The 24387-nt window shown below is 38.5% G+C and overlaps 1 protein-coding gene across 9 annotated transcripts in view; it reads left to right on the forward strand.

Annotated features, from left to right (window-relative positions):
- The window catches only part of LOC131427537 (E3 ubiquitin-protein ligase lubel), a 52616-nt gene that overhangs the window by 13009 nt on the left and 15220 nt on the right, over nucleotides 1-24387 (forward strand). For 3 of the 9 annotated variants that reach the window (XM_058590812.1, XM_058590811.1, XM_058590814.1), the window contains exons 4-16: nucleotides 3389-3537; nucleotides 3886-4041; nucleotides 14015-14183; nucleotides 14244-14446; nucleotides 14594-14956; nucleotides 15031-15244; nucleotides 15309-16751; nucleotides 17109-17434; nucleotides 17497-17700; nucleotides 21586-21858; nucleotides 21934-22047; nucleotides 22107-22587; nucleotides 22714-23060. In XM_058590812.1, coding sequence (XP_058446795.1) covers nucleotides 3389-3537; nucleotides 3886-4041; nucleotides 14015-14183; nucleotides 14244-14446; nucleotides 14594-14956; nucleotides 15031-15244; nucleotides 15309-16751; nucleotides 17109-17434; nucleotides 17497-17700; nucleotides 21586-21858; nucleotides 21934-22047; nucleotides 22107-22587; nucleotides 22714-23060 — 4442 coding nt within the window. Of the gene's footprint in view, nucleotides 1-3388; nucleotides 3538-3885; nucleotides 4042-14014; nucleotides 14184-14243; nucleotides 14447-14593; nucleotides 14957-15030; nucleotides 15245-15308; nucleotides 16752-17108; nucleotides 17435-17496; nucleotides 17701-21585; nucleotides 21859-21933; nucleotides 22048-22106; nucleotides 22588-22713; nucleotides 23896-23988; nucleotides 24274-24387 lie in introns of all 9 variants that reach the window. The other 6 variants (XM_058590819.1, XM_058590813.1, XM_058590816.1 and 3 more) reach the window with 6 other exon arrangements.

A 24387-nucleotide genomic window follows, 5' to 3' on the forward strand; every position in this document is an offset into this window, starting at 1 on the left:
ATAATGAAACATTTCAATTTGTTTTGTCGATTTTTGAAGTCAATCGAAGTAGAAATTTTGAGCCTGTGCGCCGAGCTCTAGCTTCTTCTCAGGATGAGATATCCATAGATAAAGGTCTATAGCTTCCAGAGTTTCGTTCCAATAGGCTTGAAAATTTCACAGAATATTCTTGAAATGTTTTACTATAAGAATATATAAAGAAAATAATAAATTATTTTTCAAAAGTGCTAGACCCTACCCGCCCCTTAAACATCCAGGACTATAGAACTCGGAAGAGATTTGAAATATGAAGCCCAATTATCTGTCTGTCCGTAATCCGTTCATGTTTGGTAATAAATGCTGATGCATTCTGATGCAGAAGCTCTCGGGCTCACAAATACCAAAGTACTCGCCTGTAAGAGCCAACTTCAAGTCCCTTCAACATCCAACGATTGTTGGACCAGGACGATGGCGATGGTGGATTTCAGAGGCAAACACGACTGGGTCAGAAGAATCAAGGACTTCCATAAGGCTAGATTCAAGGTGCCCAGAATGCACAAAAGGTGATTTAGAGCAGGGTTAATGACTAAAATGCAATTGAATACCAGGAACCGGAAGTTCTGAACAAATATATTCGCCAGGAGTAGCATTTAGTAAGTCCTCCGAAAGACAATCACCGAGAACAGAACCGGGACGAGCGACGAGCACATCCAAGCAACCAAAACAACTACTTTCTTGCTATTTAATGCCGTTTTTCATTGAAAAACACTGGTGGCGTGGATTGCTCTGATTTTGCACTTTCGAGCAGAAATGCAACATTTTGACGATGTTTCATTGCCATTTCTGCTCGAAAGTGCAAAACCAGTGCAATCCACGCCACCAGTGTTTTTCAATGAAAAACGCCATAAATGTACACGCGGATCTTTTGAGACCTTGGAAGTGCACGAAAGTTCCACGAGAACTTTCTCGCTGCCTAGAAGCTCTAGGTGTTGCTTAGAAGTTCGTTCGGTTGCGTCGAGCGAACTTTCAAGTGTAGATAATTACTTTAAGAAACGGGTGTCCCATCTAGTGCGGTAAAATTTCATTTTCTATCGAATGATATCAGATGAAAATGAAATTTATGGCCACTGACCGTCAGCATATCGATACAAATTCATATGACTTTTGCTGCCATTTTCAAGTGAAGCTCCCAGAATTCATCGTCGGTTGAATAATCGTACCTAGTCATTTGAAATTTTGCTTGCTCAGTTTCAAGTGCCAAGTAATCTAGCTCCTTCATTGTCTTCACTGTTGGTAGTGAGCAAGTTCGAATGAATAGAATTATAAATGTAGTAAAATATTGAAAACAAAAACTGAAGGAGGAAACTATTAATATATGTGTATTCTGTAATTGATATTTCAGATACCTGGTTTGTCATTCATCTATTATCTTGAACCAATTCGAATAAACATTCATCTATTATCTTGAACCAATTCACATAAACCTCATATGAAGGCCGCTCTCACACTTTGAAAGAGATATTTTGTTACATTAAGAGATCAACTGACGGTGGTTAAACTGAACTTTGATTTGAAGAGCATCGATTGAAGAACTAAATGCTGCCGGTTCGGTACGTCAGCGAACGTTGTGTGTGTCAATGTTTAAAGTTTATTGCAATAGAGAGATCGTTAGTGTGTTTCACATTCGATTTCAATTGAATTGAATGAAATTTTACTGCACTGGTGCCATCTCTGTATGGTTAGCTAAATGGATACTTGGTGTTACTCGTTCAGAGATACGAATTCTTCCATAAATGACGAATTCGTAGAACAAGAGTTCACTGAGCCAAGTAGATGCATCAAGTGATAATTCATTCAAGCCTAATTTTTAATGATAAAAACGAACTTTTAGATATATCGGCTTCTTCTGAAACCAACCGTACCACGACAACACGTCCAGGTAGCGAATAACCATTTTTTCACCATCGGCAGTGGTTACAATCCCGATAGGTAAAGCTAAATGTTCTGCCAATTTTTCAAGCGAAGTATGAAATTCTTGTCTAGAAATTCAACTCCGCGTTTCGTTTAATCTGCCGTTAGGAAACTCTAGTTAAAGTACTTTGACATAAATTAAGATATCACAATCTGATTCTAACTTCATACGATTTTTTAGTTCAATGGCGAAAAAAATTTCTAACAAGAATGTAAAAATCCTTCTTAATCCACCTAGTGGTGTGATAATGCCTTTCTCTTTCTTCGAAACAGTATCCTAAAAAAAATTTTATCTTTTTATTAAATAGTTTGTGACACTAATTTGGGCTCATTTTTGACACCAAATGATTAAGATTGAATCGAGTAGTTCACAAAAGCATGCTTCAGTGTTTATGTCACATAGTAGGCATCATTTTTTCAACCAAGCGCTTGATATTTGAGTTGCCTATTTGTATGAGAAAAGTGATGCTAAAAAACCCTTCTTAGTCCACTTAATGGAAATCACCATAGGGGGGTTCGTTTTGACGGTAACGTCACTTATACAATCATATCTCCGGAACGGCCATTTGATCTTTGAACTTGACCAATGACCCGACAGTAGTTTTCAAACGAGTCTGTTAAAATCGGCATGAGAAAATTGAGCGCGTATAAAGATCTTCGAAAAGTGCACACATACACACACACAGACTTTTTTGCATCTCGTCGAACTGAGTCGGATGGTATATACCACTATGGGTCTCCGAGGATCCGTTCGAAAGCCGGGTTTTCCAGCAATTCTAATACCTTTCTATAGAGAAAGGCAAAAAGAGATTGAAAGAAGTTGTAGCAGCATTTCATTTATTTTGAAGAATTCAAGATCATGATTGTCACATGGTTAGTTACTGCCATACATTATACGTATCGATGTTTATAATTTTCAACGAAATAATGAAGACGATCTTGACTATACATTGATATGATATACAGGGAGCACCTTTTCTTATGTTGGTATGTATCAAAAAACTGTGAAAAAATACTGATTTCTGTGTATTAGTTATTTTTATTTCATTTGGTCTTTTGTAATTCATTTAAACTACAAACAATTAAGTGACTGTCAAAACCAAATGTACCCTTTTTCTCGCATTTTCCATAACCCTCCTTCCGAGTGTTTCAATGGTCTGAGACTTGCTGGCGTACATTTTGCTTCACTATTTCAGCGCGATCTTTCGGTGTGAAGCTATTCTTAGTGGAATTTGTCCTGGATTGACGTTTCCACAACAGCTAAAGTCAAGTCAATCGATTGCCAAATGTCAAATGTTAGAATGTTACAATTCCGACATAAGAAATTGCGCACCCTGTACATTGCAATTCCTCTCGAAAAGGATGTTATAAAATGAATCAAAATTATTCACACACTAAGAAAGTACTGTAGAAACATAAAATACAATTTTTCTCGCAGATATCAAGCGCATTACCGTCATGAAGTGCGACCTGTGCGGATCGGTTACGCCTGCAGTTCGCTGTGCACAATGCGACCAGAACTTGTTCTGCGCATCCTGTGACGATCGCTACCACCGTCATCCGAAACGCCAAACACATACCAGAACGGTAAGTTTTGAACTCAGAACTAACGCGTGTACATGATTCACAGCTCTCTAAAGCATGTCCTTTCTGCAATCACCACCAGTTGTGAATTTCCTAAGATCTGTTCCCCAACCTATTAAGTGATGAACAATTTGGCAAATCGTAATGCATCTGTCATATAATTGGCTGATCATTCATAAGTAGGCAATGTGCTATGTACATTATTTCTGGAGGCAGTAAAACTCCCCATATACATCCTTCATGCCAATTTATTTCGAAGAACATTCCGCATCTGTCGACCTTCCGATTTCGCACACTTATCAACTCAACGTTAACCACTGAAACTGTTTCTTTCTTTCGCTCAATTCACAGCCCGTAGAATTGCAAGCCACCATGGTGAAACCCCCGCTACCACCGAAAGGTGAGGCTAGCACGGGTGGTCCTCTGCCACCACCCAGAAGAAACAAACGTCCCGGCAGTTTCCTATTCCCCAGTCCCATGCTGGGGCGCAAGCAGGACCCGGAACAGGTACGCTGCTGTAGCATATCTTGAGAGCTGTACGCAAGATATTTACTGGCCTGCAAACTCATTGTGAAATTAGTCATCATTCAAGCATATTATTTGCCAAATTAATAACGCTGATTTAACGCACAAATAATGTTTTATCCATGAATATAGTTGTTATGTAACTGAGTGTTGTTTAACAACTTAGTAACTGTTACTAGAGGCTGTTCGTTTTTATCCTGGACTTTAGTTAAACATATCGTGAAACAGTCTTCAATCGATAAAAAAATGTGCTTATATATTTTCTATCTAGGTCACGACGAAAACACTCGATAATCGAAATTGAAGGTGTTGCTATACAAATAATTAAAGATTAAATATGAATTTATGATAGCGGAGCATTTAATACGACCTGGTACGCAGCCTGCCTACGTCCGATTCCCAACATCCCGCATATAACAAAGTTTTGCTAGTACATTGAAATAGACTCTAGTTATACATTCTATACTCGGAGCGAAAATACTTTTATACTTTATTTACCATTTTGTTTAAATACTATAACCAAATGGATCACTCTTGCGATCCACGTCATGTCAGTAAAGTGCGGTGGCAAAAAAGGTTACTAATACACTACAAGTTTTTCAATGCACATATAACAGTTTTCCCAATCAGTACACTGAATTAAACAACTTCAAATATATGGAATATTTCTCGATGTACACTGCACGAAAAAATAAGCTGTAAATATGGTTTAGAACCGCAATCTTATACTAACTCAGATGAGAACATTTTGTTTTAAAAAAAATCCCGATTTATATAAATATGTGTGAAATGTGAACGCAGAACTGAATAATAACTTGTTCTTTTGCTTACTGTATTGCACTTATCATACAATTTATACACATTTTTTCAGTGCTAAACAAACTTTCTATTTGTCGAATTTTGGAATGGTTAGTCTGTTGAATAAAATTCAATTACTTTTTTCATAACTCTTGAAAGTGAAGACGATTCATCAAAAACAACACATTTAAATATGAAAATGTTCACACCTCTATGTGGGCATCATGCTCAATTAGTTTTGACATTTCACTTCTGGGTGCATGCTGAACGCAAACTATTAAACATGACTGAACTAATAGCCTTTTTCGTCACGAGATGGTGTTACTGTGGTGTCTTTTTCGATCTGTATTGAATTCGTTAAAATGATCCATATTGATATATAGTATATTTGTTATAACCGTAATTCAGAAGAACGCCAAATTTTCTCAAGACAACTTAGCCGACGACATGACCTGCCACTCGCGGGTTTTTTACAAAAGATTCGCGAAGTGAAGACCTCAGTCTAGGATCTAATCAAATCACTCCGATTTGAAGCGGGAAAGTGTTGCAGACGACAAGATGTTCTACTGAATTTTAAACAATGCAATTGAATTCCTAATGAGAGTTGAACTTGTTTTCTTCTTACCTTCTTACCCAACAGCTATAGGCCTGGGGTGTCCTTTGCTGTATCAAGCATACGTCTCCACATAACTCGGTCCATGGCTGCTCGTCGCCATGTTTTCACTAGCTTCAATTCACGCAGATCGTTGGAAATCTTACGAAAACCAAACCTCATACTTGGCGTTCGAACCAATCCACTATGGTTTCTAACGGGAAATTAGCGTGACAAAAATATTTTCACTATCAAATATTAGTATTTTGTAGTTAGTGTCTTCACAAAAGTTGTTTGATATCAAATGGCGCTCCTTTTGATGTAAAATATTACTAGGGTGGTCCTTATTTAGATTGAAATATGAAACCTAACTTTTTTAATTGAGCTCAAAAATGATTTTATTGTACAATAAAGTTGTACGAAATTTTATGTTGAGCAACTTTGCTGAAAAAAGCACCTCTCTAGCTTTTCATTTGACCGAGTTACATCAATTGTCCCGGGTAAGAGTAGGGTGGCTCCCGAAAAATCGATTTTTTTGTTCTAACTTTTTCGTGAAACGTTCTATGGAAAAGTTGTCTTCAGAAGAGTTGTTGAAATAAATATTGCGCATAATTTTGCTGAGTGAAGCTTTTTCATATGAGCTACCAGTAAAAAGTTATGATGGTTTTTTCATCAAAAACTAGTCAACCTTCAAATATCAAAATTCATTAGATGCCAGATCGATAAAAATGTATCCTATGCGGCTACTGAAAATTCATAATATAAGTAAACATTCAAGAGAAAATTGGGAGGGTGTTTTTCTTTTAACTCATTTAAATTATTCTTAAAAATACCTTGAAAAAACTCAAAAACATTGCATAACTCTTAAACGCCTTAACGTATCAACATACTTCCTTCAGTAAAATAATAGTATCAAGTTAGCCCTACAAGTGTTCCATACATTGTCCATTCGAGAAATGAGACACACAAAAACTACAGCCGAAAATAGATTTTTTGCTGAACAATTTTAATTAATTTATTACCAAAATAACTGATTCAGTTGAGCTTAAGCAACCGAGACACTGTGTAATATGGTTATTCCGAAGTAGAGGCCATGATAAATATATCAACAGAAATTTTCAATATATTGACAACCAAAGCTCAAACAAGGTGGTGCAAGTTAGTGAAACGCAAATATTTTTATCCAAATCGTACCGAGACGCCTTTTCTCTCACCCACTTGTGTACCGAATAGCCTGTGACAACCGGAAAACGACGCACAATGAGTTTTGGTTAGAATAAATACAATCTACTCATTTTAACAAACTAATGATTTACTTGGGTTTCAGGAAGTGCTTTGTCTTACAAAAAGCTATCGGATTTAATGATTGCTGGTAGAAGTAATAAGCACATTTTACAGTATATCATTCAAGAATTGCGTATGAAAACCCCCACCTGGCGTGTTAGCAAACTGAACAAGACCGTGAAGGGAAGGGATACAAATATAAAAACTGCGTTTAGAGAACATTTGGGCCTACGTATCGGTGAGCCATTGCCATCAGGAGGTAATTCCAACGACGGAAACACGGCCCGGAAATTTTTCAAGAAGTGGAAAGAAACAGCAGATATAACAGGCCTTGATGAAACACTGTTGGAAGGATTTCACGTTGTTCTCAGTGTAATCAATAGCCGATAAGATAAACGTCGACGAATTCCAAAGTTACACTGAGAAAATACGAGCGTTGTATGTATCGTTGTATGGCTGGTATCCACTATCACCAACTGTTCATAAATTGTTGATACATGGAGCCATGATAATTAGACACGCAATTTTATCTATTGGTATGCTTAGTGAAGAAGCTCAGGAGACTCGAAATAAAAGTATCCGGAACTTCAGAGATGCTAACCATGCTAAAAAATTCAGCAGAATCGCGAACATTCAAGATGTTTTTAAAATGCTGCTGTTATCTTCAGACCCTATCTTGGCATTGTCGAACAAACAAAATAAGAGAAGTTTAGAAGACTTACCCGAACAAGCAAAATGTTTAGTTTTAGATAATAATTAGAATAATTCATTGCTTAATTTATTCAATACATACCAAACCGTAATCAACTGTTGTCTTATGTTTTATTTTGAATGTTAGCGATACGATCATTACGATGACGGAATCGAAATCAATTGAATCAGTTATTTTGGTAATAAATTAATTAAAATTGTTCAGCAAAAAATCTATTTTCGGCTGTAGTTTTTGTGTGTCTCATTTCTCGACTGGACAATGTATGGAACACTTGTAGGGCTAACTTGATACTATTATTTTACTGAAGGAAGTATGTTGATACGTTGAGGCGTTTAAGAGCAATGCAATGTTTTTGAGTTTTTTCAAGGTATTTTTAAGACTAATTTAAATGAGTTAAAAGAAAAATACCCTCCCAATTTTCTCTTGAATGTTTACTTATATTATGAATTTTCAGTAGCCGCATAGGATACATTTTTATCGATCTGGCATCTAATGAATTTTGATATTTGAAGGTTGACTAGTTTTTGATTAAAAAACCATCATAACTTTTTACTGGTAGCTCATATGAAAAAGCTTCACTCATCAAAATTATGCGCAATATTTATTTCAACAACTCTTCTGAAGACAACTTTTCCATAGAACGTTTCACAAAAAAGTTAGAACAAAAAAATCGATTTTTCGGGAGCCACCCTACTCTTACCCGGGACAATTGATGTAACTCGGTCAAATGAAAAGCTAGAGAGGTGCTTTTTTCAGCAAAGTTGCTCAACATAAAATTTCCTACAACTTTATTGTACAATAAAATCATTTTTGAGCTCAATTAAAAAAGTTAGGTTTCATATTTCAATCTAAATAAGGACCACCCTAGTAATATTTAACATCAAAAGGAGCGCCATTTGATATCAAACAACTTTTGTGAAGACACCAACTACAAAAAGCTAATATTTAATAGTGAAAATATTTTTATCACGCTAATTTCCCGTTTCAAAACATAGTGCAATCGAAGTTTTTGCAAGAATATCACTTGATTTTTCCTCAATTCTACTTGTTAGGTTTTGTTGGGTAGGGTTCAATGCGTAGTACTATTTCTTCTAAAGTTTGGAGATGCAGTATGTTTTTAGCTATAAAATTTCCTTATTTTTAGGGAGGCCATGTGACTCTGACCCTCAATTAGTATTAGTGAAATAGATGTTATACACTGAAGTCTTTTTTTATGCGAATTTACGTACCGCATAAAAAAACCGCATAACTCTGAAAAGTTGCATAAAAAAACGTTTAATAGAAACACACATTTTTTTGCCAAAATTCGTTTTTATTATTCAACATAATTGCCATCAGAGGCGATACAGCGATTATAGCGATCTTCCAACTTTTCGATACCATTTTTGTAGTACGATTTGTCCTTTGCTAAATAGGCCTCAGTTTCAGCGATTACCTCTTTATTGCTTCTAAATTTTTTACCAGCGAGCATTCTCTTGAGGTCTGAGAACAGGAAAAAGTCACTGGGGGCCAAATCTGGAGAATACGGTGGATGAGGGAGCAATTCGAAGCCCAATTCGTTCAATTTCAGCATGGTTTTCATCGACTTGTGACACGGTGCATTGTCTTGATGCAGCAAAACTTTTTTCTTCTTCAAATGAGGCCGTTTTTTTAAATTTCGTCCTTCAAACGCTCTAATAACGCTATATAATAGTCAATTTTTTTTTATAAATACGTTTATTTCTTAAGGCAGTTTACATAAGTTTTTCTTCGCCGTAGCATCACTTTTACATAATATTCTTATCCTAATTTAATTCTAACATAGTCACAACGTTTTGAATTCATTAAAACATATTCTCTTATTACTTAAATATCATCTTAGGTAACTCGTCATTAATTATGAAATCTACTCGGAAATATTATTTGAACCAAATGATTAACTTCTATAAATTATAAAATAAGCTGTTATTTTCAGACCTTTTGTCGATATTTTCGGAATAATTGAGTGCATCCACCGACCCAGATCATCTTTATCCCAAGAAGCTTGCCAGCTGGCAAGTGTTCTTTGGCGAGACGAGCTATAGAATTCGTTGAAAGCAATTGGTCTCTCATAAATTTCACCCTCAATAGCACCACGTTTGGCTAAAATATCGGCTCTTTCATTGCCAGGAATGAAGCAATGAGCCGGGACCCAGACTATAGTGATTAGATAATTATTGTTCAATATGTCGTTCAGGCACTGTTTTATTTTGCCCAGGAAAAACGGTTCAGTCTTGCCAGTCATGTTTGAGCGAATGGCTTCAATTGCACTCAGACTATCTGTGAAGAGGAAATAATGGTTTGGAATTAATGTGACGATTACACTCAAACTATAATGAACTGCTGCTAGCTCTGCTATATAAACAGATGCAGGTTCTTGAAGTCTAAATGAGGCCGAAACATTATTGTTGAACATACCAAACCCTGTCGCTTCTTCAATTCGCGATCCGTCCGTGTAAAACATTTTCTCAGAGTCAATATGCCTGAACTTACTTGAAAATATTTTTGGGATTTCCGTCGAACGTAGATGATCCGGGATTCCACGCACTTCGCGCTGCACGGATGTATCGAAAAATAAAGTTGAGTCAGGGGCACTTAGGATGCTGACACGGATAGGAATATATCTTGAAGGGTTGATTTCGTGTGACATATGGTTAAAATACACTGTCATGAATTTTGTTTGAGATCGAAGCTCGACTAGTCGTTCGAAATTATTAATTACCATGGGATTCAGCTCCTCACATCTTATTAGCAGGCGTGATGAAAGCTCCCAAAATCGATCTTTTAATGGAAGAACTCCCGCCAGAACTTCAAGACTCATTGTATGTGTCGAATGCATGCATCCTAAGGCAATTCGCAAACAACGGTACTGAATTCGCTCAAGTTTGATAATATGAGAGTTTGCAGCGGAACGAAAACAAACGCATCCATATTCCATCACTGAAAGTATCGTTGTTTGATACAATTTTATTAGATCTTGCGGATGAGCACCCCACCAAGATCCTGTTATTGTTCGAAGAAATTTTACTCTTTGTTGGCATTTCGTTATCAGATACCTAATGTGTCCTCCCCACGTGCATTTGGAATCGAACCACACCCCGAGGTATTTAAAAGTTAAAACCTGTTGGATCATTCTTCCCATCATATGGAGCTGAAGCTGCGCGGGATCATGCTTTCTTGAAAAGACGACTAACTCTGTTTTCTCCACAGAGAATTCGATACCAAGATGAACAGCCCAATCGGACAAGTTATTATGGTTTATGCAGATCAATAGCTTTGGGTCCAGTAACTGAAACCACGCCATCATCTGCCAATTGTCTTAGTGTACATGGGGTTACTAGACAGCTGTCAATGTCATTCACGTAAAAATTATAGAGGAGTGGACTGAGGCATGAGCCTTGCGGGAGACCCATGTAACTAATTCTGAGTGTTGCTAAATCGCCATGTGAAAAATGCATGCGTTTCTCTGACAAAAGATTGTGCAAATAATTATTTATAACCGCTGGGAGTCCATGTTGGTGGAGCTTGTCTGAAAGAACATCAATGGAAACTGAATCAAATGCTCCTTTAATGTCTAAAAATACAGATGCCATTTGTTGTTTTTGAGCGAAGGCAATTTGGATGTCAGACGAAAGTAATGCAAGGCAATCATTCGTCCCTTTATTTCTACGGAAGCCAAACTGAGTATCTGACAACAAACCGTTCGTCTCGACCCAAGTGTCGAGACGTCGTAGAATAATTTTTTCGAACAATTTTCTGATGCAGGACAACATCGCAATGGGTCTATATGAGTTGTGATTGGAAGCTGGTTTCCCCGGCTTTTGAATGGCGATAACTTTCACTAGTCTCCAGTCAGGTGGAACAATATTTTGCTCAAGAAACTTGTTGAACAATTCCAACAAACGTCTTTTTGCGAGGTCGGGCAGATTCTTCACCAAGTTGAATTTAATTCTGTCCAACCCAGGAGCGTTATTGTTACAAGACAAGAGTGCTATAGAAAATTCCATCATTGAAAATGGGTTATTAATAAAACCATTATTTGGAGGAGATTCCCGTATAATGCTCTGCGTAGGAACAGAATCTGGGCAAACTTTCCTAGCAAAGTCAAATATCCATCGATTCGAGTATTCATCACTCTCATTGCCCACGTTACGATTCCTCATTCGTCTGGCCGTGTTCCAAAGAGTGCTCATTGAGGTTTCTCTTGACAAACCTTCGACAAAATGTCTCCATATATAATAGTCACTGTTTATGGTTTTTCCCTTTTCAAGGTAGTCGATGAAAATTATACCATGCGAATCCCAAAATACAGACGCCATAACCTTACCGGCCGATTGTTGAGTCTTTCCACGCTTTGGGTTCGGTACATCGCGTGCAGTCCACTCAGCTGACTATCGATTGGAGTCCGGAGTGAAGTGATGAAGCCATGTTTCGTCCATGGTTATATATCGACGAAAAAAATCGGTTTGATTTCGATATAACAGCTCCAAAGACTGCTCAGAATCATCAATTCGTTGTTGTTTTTGATCGATTGTGAGCTCACGAGGCACCCATTTTGCCCAAAGCTTTCTCATATCCAAATATTCGTGAATAATATGTCCAACACGTTCCTTTGATATCTTTAGGGTGTCAGCTATCTCGATCAACTTCACTTTACGGTCATTGAAAATCATTTTGTGGATTTTTTTCACGTTTTCATCGGTAACAGCCTCTTTTGGACGTCCACTGCGTTCATCGTCTTCGGTGCTCATATGACCAGTACAAAATTTTGCAAACCACTTACGAATTGTTGCTTCGCCCGGTGCAGAGTCTGGATAACACTCATCAAGCCATTTTTTGGTATCGGCGGCACTTTTTTTCATCAAAAAGTAGTGTTTCATCAACACAAGAAATTCCTTTTTTTCCATTTTTTTCACAATAACAAAAGTAACTTCACTCAAAATGCAATATATCACAAACTAATAATCAGACAGCTGTCAAATTTATACACGTATCTTTTGAAGGTTGGTACTAACTGAAAATGATATGGATTTAATTCTAGTGGCGCCCTCTCATAGAAACGATACGAACTTTTCAGCCGATCTGTTAAATTCCACATAATAAGGCAATCGTGCATAGAACGGCAGTAATTGTCTACGATAATTCATTTCAGAATGCATCACTTTGAACATTGCAACAATACACATGTAAGGTATACTTTACCGATATAAAGTAAATTTACTTTGATAAAATAATGTCCTGAACCAGATGACACCTTACCCCATCTTCGACTGCAAATGTTGGCAGAGGATGCAAAGATTCGTGGGATTTGTTTGAAGATAATATAAACGCTTATCATCACTTTTCATAAAAATATATGTGCGAGTTATAATAAATCGCAGTAAAATCTATATCTGTGCACTTTCTTCTTCTTCGATGATCCGGAGTGGAATACATCACTATAACCAAATCATCGATCCCTTTGACAAGTTTTTGAACTAGCGAAAATGTCCATTTAAAGCACCTAAACTGATTCGATTGGAATTAGAAAATATATTTAAATTTCTTTGAAACTGCAAATACTAATTGATTTGAGTTGGGTGATTATTCGACAACGAAAAACCTGTATGTTTATTAGTATTGTTGGTTCCATGATAACTGTTTTGCAGCAACCGGAACAGTGTTGCTCGAGAACGTTTTATTTTAAGTTTCCAAGGGGTAGTTCAATATTCTGGTAACTTGTGGTAAATCGCTCACAGACACTTTTTATTTCGACTTTTCTTCGGAGTGACTGGTCGTGTCGTCGACTTAGCCTTTTGGGAACAATTAAGTACTGTCAAAACTATCCCACCATTATTATTTTTTCTATTGTATTTTTGACGTAAGTATCGACTTGGAACTTTTTCGCTCAATTTCAATTACTCAATGATGATATTCCAGTATACTCAAGTCAAGCTTCAATACTGCATCTATTTATTTCATTCCTCTTACTAATTCAACGCCTTAAATTAATGTTCAAGAACTGGGACCATCGGTAGAGTAAAAATCAAGCAGTCTTTTATATGCAAGATAGGCGCAACGCACCGCACTTTTTTCTGCTTTATTACTTGCTATGATTTGTGTGAAAGTTATGCAAAGAAGAAAAAAAGACCTCAAGTCGACCTAAATATGAATATCTTTGAACTGAAATCGAATGTGTTTTATTTTTTTATGTTATGCTTCCAATTTCTCTTTGCTTTACGAATTTCCTTCAAACAAGCCCCCGTTATTAAAACAGCAATATATTACTAAATTTAAAAAGCTGTTATCTGATAAACATACTAACTATAAAAATGATGCTATCAGCAAATAAACTACAACCACTACACTGAGATAGAGTCAAACAAATCAAGAAAACACTTCTTTATTTAGACTGTAATTACTACACCTCAAGTAAAAATTGGGGCTCCTCCAAGCTCATAACTCCTAAGTTTTACAACGGATCATACAAAGCCTCCGACAATAATTTACACGCTAAATAATTTACTATCCTGATCAGTTTTCGAATTCCAATCCTCTATTGAATTTCGCAGACCATACCTACAACGGTTCCCCAAGGCCAACCAGCAAGCCAACCTCAAAAACCTCCACAGCCTCCGCCAAGTCCGGCGCTCTCTCTTCGCGATAAAATGAACTCTCTCAAGCGCTTCATTCATCCATCAAATAGGCCACTCCCAGATCCACCGGGGACGAAACCTCACTGTAAGAATACAATGTACCCTTGTGCTCGATCTAGAACTCAGTCCGACGTTTTTCTTGTAGCGTCCAATACATCACTCAATTCCACTGGTACTAGCCCCTTCCGATCTGTTTCCAGTACGATGGAAAAAATACAGAATAACACAGCCGCCACGCTGGATCGCATGACCGTGCTACAGCAACGCTACCGGCAGCACCAAGAAACTATGAAAGCGGACAGTGACCGGAGCCGCCGCGCAAGTGTTGCATCGAACATTGATGTCCAGGTATGGATTCCACTGCCACAAAATACAGTTTACGCAATCTGTAGCCTTTTCCAAATCTCTTTATCTAACATGAATTGGTTTGTAGTTACCATGTTTTGTTTGGGTTTACTATTAAACGTGTTCTAAAATATCCACGATGCTTTCCAGTCATCAGGTCCCAATATTCGTACAAAACCACCGTTTGTTCCAACAACACTCCATCACCAACAACAACAATTTCACCAGCAACATCATGCGCAACAATCACGATGGATCGAGCCTCCGACACCCAGAATAAGATCTGGCAGTGTCGCTTCGGGTATAAATTTGCTACCCGGCGCTTCTTCAACAGTGTCTAACGAAAGTAATCCTCCTTGCAATAATACTCCGTTTATGTCCCCCACACAGCGTTCAGACTTTGGAGCAGCTCAGGGTTCCGGTCTGCCGAATCCTCGTAGCACCTCTGTGTTTAATCTAACCCAAATGCAGCCACCGCAGCAAAACTTGTGGGGATTCACTCCTCTACAGCAGGTACTTACAATCAATCAATCAATTAATTTAGATTATGCTGAGAAAATGATAATACGGTTTTGATTTCCGTGTAGGCTCAATCAATGGCCCATTTCAATCAGATGCACTGGAACCAGATGAATCCTTGGATGTCGGGACAGTCGCAAAACGGTTCCAACATGAGTCTTAACCTACCACCCGCCCAAACAGGTCACTATCCACATGACCAACAAGGTTATCCGTCCAACTGGAACAATGCCTGGGGTGGAATGTACCCGTACCCAATGGGTATGATGCCAATGATGCCCGGTAAGGTTGCAGTAAGAAAATCAATTCCTTCCCACCGAACTAAAAAAATTCTTTTTTTCAAAAGGAATGGCGATGCCTCCACCAAGATCTAGAGCCCTTTCTCGATCGCGTGCGGCCTCCCCAGCACTCAGTATCAAATCCAGAAAGTCAACAATGTCAATGCGAAATTTACAACGCAGCAGCTATATCAATGATCTAACCGACGATGAGGACTCGGACGAAGAGTTCATTAAACCTCGAGGTCGACGGGATCGCCGACAGCGTGTAGATTCTAACAGTAGTCTAGATTTTGATGAACCAGAGCCAAACACGTTCGTTCGAGCTTCAAGCGTTAAGCACTCACGCTTTAATCGGGATCGTCGCGGTGGATCTGCGGCAAGATCTCTGATTGATTATCCAATATCCCACACAAGAGACTCCCATCGTTCTCGATATGATCGCGATGAAGTAGTTCGTGATCGATTCGACAAAATGTCTCTTACGTCACCCAGAAGAATGACAAATACCTCATTAACGAATGATTCAGATAAAGAACTCAATCGCAAAGTATCAAGTACGACGAAACCGAACAAAGAAAGCATTGCCACGCCACGCAAAATCGCATCTGACTCTATGACAAATGATTCAGACGTAGACGTTGAAAGACGTAATGCCGTCAAACAGAGAACCCCTAGTAGTGTTTCTTCGCCCCGAAGGATTGCTTCCGATTCATTCACAAACGACTCTGATGCGGACTCTCTACGACGTAAGCAATTGCAGAAAACTAATGATCATACAATTCCTTCTCCAAAACGTTTGGAATCAGATTCTGTGACCAATGATTCAGACTCCATTCGTGGAAAACCAAAAGCTAATGGCAGCAGAAAGCTGTCGGATGCTGAACAGAAAAAACAAACGAAATCCACCAAATCTTCCCGAATAACTCCCAAAAAAATTCCATCGGATTCTCAGGCTCAAGACACTGATGGCGAACAAAAACGACGGTTCTTTAGCAAAAAACCTCTGAAGAAACATTCAAGCACAGAGTTCATAGCTAACGATTCGGACACCGAATTCGAACGCCGAAAGCAGGAAAACCTTAAAAAATCAAGTGTGCAGGAGCCACCGGTAGAAAAATCTCCTAAAATATCTGACGATGAAGAGCAAGAGGTACACATGAAAACTGTAGAACTAAAGAACCAACTGAACGAAACCCAACCTGAGCCGAACGAATTTTCAACTAACACTTCATCCCTACCGATCGTTGTGCCTGATTCTGAATGGGAATGCGAATTCTGCACCTACGTGAACGAAGGAGGAGTGAAGATCTGTGCGATTTGCTGTAAAACCATTTCCATTGCAATTGTACCGTCGAAAGATGATACGGAAATGCCTCGGTCTCCACCACCAGATGTCGTGCAAGAGCCTCCATTCGAGAAGCGAACCATTTCTAGGCAGCTCGATGATGTACAGAAACCACAGAAGATATTGCCTCCGTCTGCCACTGAGAGCGATTCGAAAAAGAAAGGTAGGATTCGAAAAATATCCTTTTGGCCCGGCACTAAAGCGAAATAGTTTTGTATGTTGCACGACCATACGAAAATCTTCTTGTTAGAACCCTTGAACATCCAACTCACGCTGTATCCGCATAACCATTAGTACGAACACACCGACTTTTGTACACAAAATGTTCCAATCGACCTTTTCCGAGAGTTTGTTTAGATCCTAGGGCGTGTTTGTGTTCTATGAAATAACACATGCATTTGTTTTTATTTTATACTTATTTCATGTACATACAAAAAAAAATGTTTTGTAAATAAAGTGTGTTTAACATCGATCAATCAAGAGTTTTAATGTGTGATGTTTTTCTATGTTCTCATTATAGACGATGATGATGAAATGGAAAATGGTGATGAAGGTGGTACAAATAGTGTTTATGAGAAAATTTGTGAGGAAAACCAGTACGAAAATCAATGTTTTCCAACGAGAACTGAATGTCTAAAAGATAGTGGTGAGATTAAACAAAACTTAGACAGTGAAGAAGTTAAGATAGTGAACAAATTAGTGAAAGAAAAAGTATCCACTGGCTGTGGTCCGTCTCCACCACGGGAAACTGAGGGTGAATTACTTAAGCTTCAAGACAATAGACAGCTGGGTACCCCCCGAGCTTCGATAGGTACGTCACCGCCACCTCAGGATATGTCCACACAGGTAAGCAAATTTGTTTCCGCCATTGGACAGTGACTTAAGTCACTGATGTGTTTTTCATCCAGACTTACGATACGCTCGAGAAAGTTCGCGAAGATATTTCAGCAAGTCAAGTCATGGCACATGACAAACCAACCAACATCCTGACCCAACCACCACCAACCGGTAGCATCTTCAAACGATCATATTCACTCGTCACTGCACCACAATTGCTACAAGTGGGCAGTCCTCGTTCCGGCAGCCGACTAAGCTTCTCGAGTGATACACAGGTTCGAAAAAGACGCACAACTTGTTATTACAACTACATTTGCATGTTATTTTTATTACGGCCACCTCCTTCATCTACTACTTTTTCGTTTCTTCCACTTTTCCCATTTAACCTTTTTCGGGCTTTATCATTTAAACGATCTTGTTTGTTGCTTATTGAAATCCTGCATTGCATAAATTGTGTGGTTCGACTAATTATAACACCGTTGACAGCATCTTTCAACAAATCCCCGATCTTCTCCCAACTAATGCTGTGTTATCTCTAGCACTAGTGAACTAATGACGTCTATCGTGAGGAACCGCGCATTCGGTTACACGGTTACTTACATCGAACCGATCGCGAGCGATAAATTATAATGATGATGCCGATGACTGCCAGACATGAAAAGTTATCGTTAATGTTTCGTGCAAAGTCGAGCTACGTATCGATTACACGAGCAGTTTTGAACTAATCAATTACATAATTTACGCTTATAAATAGGTGATGCAGTTTATATAGAAACTCTTAGTGTAGTGCAAGAAGCGGAATCAGTCGTACTAATATTGATAATATTTGATAAGATTAAACGGTAACAGTGATATCAACCATAACAATTCCTTGATTACTACATGAACTTGCTATCAAATTGATAGTTTAGAGAAAAATACTTATTGTTTATGTGTTGAGTGCTTCAAACTGTCAACAACGGAGAGGACCATCTCGGCAGTGTAATTGAGCAAAAAGTAACGCCTTGGTACTACATTCCAGGTGGAACTTGATCAGTTGTTAAAATAGTCTTCGCAGTGTACAAGATTGTACTGATGTTAAAAACCGCTAAGGTCTTAGTTCAAACAAACGACATGTTACAGAAAAAATGTTTTTCAATTTCTAAATCATCGATCCAACCCCTAGAGAACTTTTTTTCTAATAGATAATAATCTACTGATCTAGGCTAGTCCAAATTATGGACTAATTAGCTAAACGTATGTCATAGTTTCGATTTTCTACTTTTTCGGCTAGCATTATGTTATAAGAAGCTATTGAACATTATTTCTTCTTTCTTCCTTCTTCCTTCTTCCTTCTTCCTTCTTCTCTTCCTTCTTCCTTCTTCCTTCTCCTTCTTCTTCTTCCTTCTTCCTTCTTCCTTCTTCCTTCTTCCTTCTTCCTTCTTCCTTCTTCCTTCTTCCTTCTTCCTTCTTCCTTCTTCCTTCTTCCTTCTACCTTCTTCCTTCTTCCTTCTTCCTTCTTCCTTCTTCCTTCTTCTTCTTCCTTCTTCCTTCTTCCTTCTTCCTTCTTCCTTCTTCTTCTTCCTGCTTCCTTCTTCTTCTTCCTTCTTCCTTCTTCCTTCTTCCTTCTTCCTTCTTCTTCTTCCTTCTTCCTTCTTCCTTCTTCCTTCTTCCTTCTTCCTTCTTCCTTCTTCCTTCCTTCCTTCTTCCTTCTTCCTTCTTCCTTCTTCCTTCTTCCTTCTTCCTTCTTCCTTCTTCCTTCTTCCTTCTTCCTTCTTCCTTCTTCCTTCTTCCTTCTTCCATCTCTTCTTCCTTCTTCCTTCTTCCTTCTTCCTTCTTCCTTCTTCCTTCTTCCTTCTTCCTTCTTCCTTCTTCCTTCTTCCTTCTTCCTTCTTCCTTCTTCCTTCTTCCTTCTTCCTTCTTCCTTCTTCCTTCTTCCTTCTTCCTTCTTCCTTCTTCCTTCTTCCTTCTTCCTTCTTCCTTCTTCCTTCTTTCCTTCTTCCTTCTTCCTTCTTCTTCTTCCTTCTTCCTTCTTCCTTCTTCCTTCTTCCTTCTTCCTTCTTCCTTCTTCCTTCTTCCTTCTTCCTTCTTCCTTCTTCCTTCTTCCTTCTTCCTTCTTCCTTCTTCCTTCTTCCTTCTTCCTTCTTCCTTCTTCCTTCTTCCTTCTTCCTTCTTCCTTCTTCTTCTTCCTTCTTCCTTCTTTCCTTCTTCCTTCTTCCTTCTTCCTTCTTCCTTCTTCCTTCTTCCTTCTTCCTTCTTCCTTCTTCCTTCTTCCTTCTTCCTTCTTCCTTCTTCCTTCTTCCTTCTTCCTTCTTCCTTCTTCCTTCTTCCTTCTTCCTTTCTTCCTTCTTCCTTCTTCCTTCTTCCTTCTTTTCCTTCTTCCTTCTTCCTTCTTCCTTCTTCCTTCTTCCTTCTTCCTTCTTCCTTCTTCCTTCTTCCTTCTTCCTTCTTCTTCTTCCTTCTTCCTTCTTCCTTCTTCCTTCTTCCTTCTTCCTTCTTCCTTCTTCCTTCTTCCTTCTTCCTTCTTCTTCTTCCTTCTTCCTTCTTCTTCCTTCTTCCTTCTTCCTTCTTCCTTCTTCCTTCTTCCTTCTTCCTTCTTCCTTCTTCTTCTTCCTTCTTCCTTCTCCTTCTTCCTTCTTCCTTCTTCCTTCTTCCTTCTTCCTTCTTCCTTCTTCCTTCTTCCTTCTTCCTTCTTCCTTCTTCCTTCTTCCTTCTTCCTTCTTCCTTCTTCCTTCTTCCTTCTTCCTTCTTCCTTCTTCTTCTCTTCTTCCTTCTTCCTTCTTCCTTCTTCCTTCTTCCTTCTTCCTTCTTCCTTCTTCCTTCTTCCTTCTTCCTTCTTCCTTCTTCCTTCTTCCTTTTTCCTTCTTCCTTCTTCCTTCTTCCTTCTTCCGTCTTCAAAATATGTGTACTAATTTTGGTCCTTCACAAAATTTTTGAATGTCGTTTGGATCCGACTTACGGTTCTGGAATTATAAAATGAATAGTGTAAAAATACAAATTTCAAAATACTTACTCGCTTTTCGCAGAGATAGCATAACCGATTTTAACAAACTTAGATTCTAATGAATGGTCTTATGGTTCTTTACAATACTTCTGAATGTTATTTGGATCTGACTTCCGGCTCGGAATTCGGCAATGTTTTAAAACTTTTATACCATCACTTAGAGGGGCGACTAAACTGACCTCAAAACTACTCCATTTGACAGTCATTATCAGCAAACAGCCAAACAAACTGATTTCTGCTATCCTGATTCCCAGTTTCTGATTCCGGAAGAGAACCACAGTACACACTTAGAAAGTTTGCAGAATTCGATCATTTTTTACAGAATTTTCAACAGATGAACGTTCTGAAATTAAATTGATTACCGATCGTTCGGTAATTGCTGAACTGTCAAACAACTACCGTAAACTGTAAAACAAATGGATCTAACGGATTGTTCGGTAATTTTTTGTTTGTTTGATTTTCTTTGGTTATTATTCTGGATTTTCACATTTCAAAAAATAACACAAATTCAAAAAAACGAAGAAGAAAATTCCAACCTATTGTGGGTATGGTTTTATTCCACGAAAAAATTAAAAAGGGTCAAATATACCGGCTGACCCGAATTAGGAGCGCCTTCCAAAACACTGCACAATCCGTCGAGTCCACCAGAACCCTCGAACGATTTATGTTGGCAGCAAGTTGACAAGTGATACAAAATTAATTTCTTCCTATAAGTAAACAAAAAGCTTTTAGTGGCTCTAATGTTTTAAAAACTTTAGCTCCTGTACCTCAATCCATTCGATGAACTCTTCAAAAAAATTTTCGTTTGGTTAATAAAAAGACACTGACTGAAAATTTTAATATCTGTTTGTTTCACGACAATCAGTTTTCACAGAAGTTCGGTTATTGGAAGATAATTTTACCATACGGACAGTATGGTTTTTTACCGTATTCGGCGACTATTCCGATTAACCGTGAAGTGAATTTAAAATTTGTTAAAATAATCTTATTTAACACGAATTATCCGAATTAACAAAACGTTTTCTTTTTCTAACAATTTTCAACAAAAACATGGAATCGGAATTCATAGTTTATCTTCATGCATAATACACCTCAGTCGCTAAAAATGTCATGAGAGAAATTAACTAACATCAGATATATGTTCAAGTCTCAGCACATTGATTACAATCACTTACAGAGCTTACCACCGTCTCCACACGAACAGAGTCCACAGCCTCTGCAGGCGCAACGTCATGACCTACCTCAAGCCATGCCAAATCATTCAGACGAAAGCATATCCTATCTGGATCGCGCAATTCATCAAATCATTCAAACGGCAGCCAAGACAAATTTCAGTGCATCTCGTCCACTTGAACAGAACAAATACCGAGCGATGAACGACCTGAGACACATCGATGCCATACAACCGAATCATTCTACCACGAAAGACCTGTTGACGAAACGGCAAATGGTGAATCAAATTATCCTATTGCATAGAGAGATAATGTAGAAATGAGAGTCCTTATATTGAATTCTGAACTTTCAGGCGAATCCAGCCACCATGTGTGAACACTCTGAAGATGCATCTCGGTTGATGGAAACACTGACGCTAACAGGACCAAACAGTTTAACGGGTGCAGAATTAGTGTACCTTCTGAAGGTAAGTGAAAACAATGTACAAGTATTATCGATTGCAAACTAACAAAGCCACCTCGATAGGAAGCAGAGCAGAACAAATTCTCTGCTGAGGAGCTGCAGGCAGCTCTCAGCCATTGTAGAGACAAACACCCAATTCAGTGGCTCCGCGATAACTGGTCGAAGCTTATCGAGACAGTTCAAACACTTGCCACTAAGTATGGTCATGAAAAACGAGAAAATATCATCGGAACAATCTCTTCCATAGAAGCGCGTGAAGCACTTCAATTGCACAAGGGAAACATTTGGCATGCCATCACGGAATGCATTGAACAGCGACAAAGAAAGTACTACGAAATCGCCTCGAAGGGAAATTTCACCAGGGAAGACATTGTTACCAGTCTTACAGCGCATCATGGAAATTTGGAGTTGGCAATGGTGGAGCTCAGCAAAACTCAACTAAAGCCATTTCTAATGCGCATTTGGGGTCCTCCGAATGGAGCCGATAACGATTCTGGTAACTCACTTCTGCACCAGGCGCTGAAAGAGGATCGGAGTGGAATTAGTAAGAGAACTCGCAGACACTAACATAAATTATCCATATTAATTCGAAAATCTTTTCTTTCCCTTTTGGCCTATCGGGAATCCTAACACTGTTCTCCTTTTAAACTACTGTCCCACATCCTTCCAGGTAATGAAATTCAAGAATTTATCAGTACACATGTCGAGAGTCAAATACTCTCGAATGGATCTTCTAACGGAGTGCACACCGTACATGACTCTGCGGACACTGTCAATGAGTCCACAGAAATTACAACCAATGGGAAAGTAGGCAAATATACGGAAACTAACGGTAGTACTGCAGTAGATGATGAAGGCATTCCATCGAATACGGTAATTTTGAGGGACATTGAAAAACTAATCGACCAAATGGAAAAGAATCAAGCAAATCAAAATGAAGATGTGTTGAAGAACATACAGCAGCTACTAACCAAACTGGTTGATCGCAATGAATCTCGTCCAGCTTCGCAAGTTTCGGTACGTTCAGAGTCATGTGAAAGAATCATTGTGAAAAGTCCAATTCCACAAAGACGATCAACCGAAGCATCGTTAGACGAAACAGTACCCATCTACGAAGACATCAGAAAGTTCATGACAGAAAACATTCAGGAAATTCTTCCGTGTTTCGTCGGACAAGTTCAACACGAGCTCGACAACATTCCATTCATACCCAGGAGAACTTTAAAAGAAGACATCAAAGAGACCTTGATGAACGCCGAATACTCCGAGGACGATTACGCGACCATCCATTGTTTCCCGTTTAAACAAGACACTAAGACTATTGATGATTTTCCAAATTTGACAAAAAGAACTTCCACTAGCTTCAATGCCACAGAAGAACAAAACAACGAATACGCAAACATACAGAACTTTTTGAAGAGGGCAATTCGAAACGAAAAACTCACATGTGATTTCGAACATTACAGGACTCAGAACTTTGGGTTTGACAGCAGCTCCGATGAAGCAAGGATGACAGCGGAAAGTACAGACTACTACGACTTAGTCACTGTGAGTAAAAAAATACAGGAAGCTCTGAACCGCCGCAGAACAAGTGTGGAATCTAAGACGGAGTCCATCAAATCCGAAACGGAATCGTTAGATGGAGATGCAGTAGCAGAACCAATCTCAATTGAAGAAGCAATTTACGTCAATATACCAAAAATTGATCCAACAGTGTCGGCTTTGGAATCAAATGACAATAAACCTACGTTGATGATCGATGAAAGCAAAGAGGATTTACACCAACATAAAAAAAATTTACCTCGAACGGATACCAAAGAAACCATGATAAGTACACCAGTACCAACCATACATATTGATCACGTTGATGAACTGAAACACATTGTCGAAAATCTTGAAAAAATCGACCATGTTTTGGAAATATCATATGCTAAGCCTGTGGCACACATTGATCATGTGGAAGAGTTGAGACATGTTGTCGACACTATCGAAGAAATTCAACATGATCTTGAAATATCTACGGATGAACAAGACACACCCCAATTAGAAGAGGATCAACCAATTTTCGACAATTCAACAATAACAGTAGAAGAGACTGCAATAGAAAGGATGCCAAGTCAACCATTTATGGCTACTTCAACACCATTAACTACTACAAATCCTTCCCAAGATGATCTAGAGGTTTCTGAGTATACTAAATTTGAACCACAAAAACCTCATGCACAAGATAGTATTAGCAATGTCAATGATCCCAGTGATTCCAATATCAACGTAGATGTAGAATCTCCTGGTGTAGCCGGGCCGGTCTCTTCCATTGTCCCCGAACCAATGATTACCAATCATA

Source organism: Malaya genurostris, chromosome 2 (assembly GCF_030247185.1).
Source record: "Malaya genurostris strain Urasoe2022 chromosome 2, Malgen_1.1, whole genome shotgun sequence".
Taxonomy (NCBI): Eukaryota; Metazoa; Arthropoda; class Insecta; order Diptera; family Culicidae; genus Malaya; species Malaya genurostris.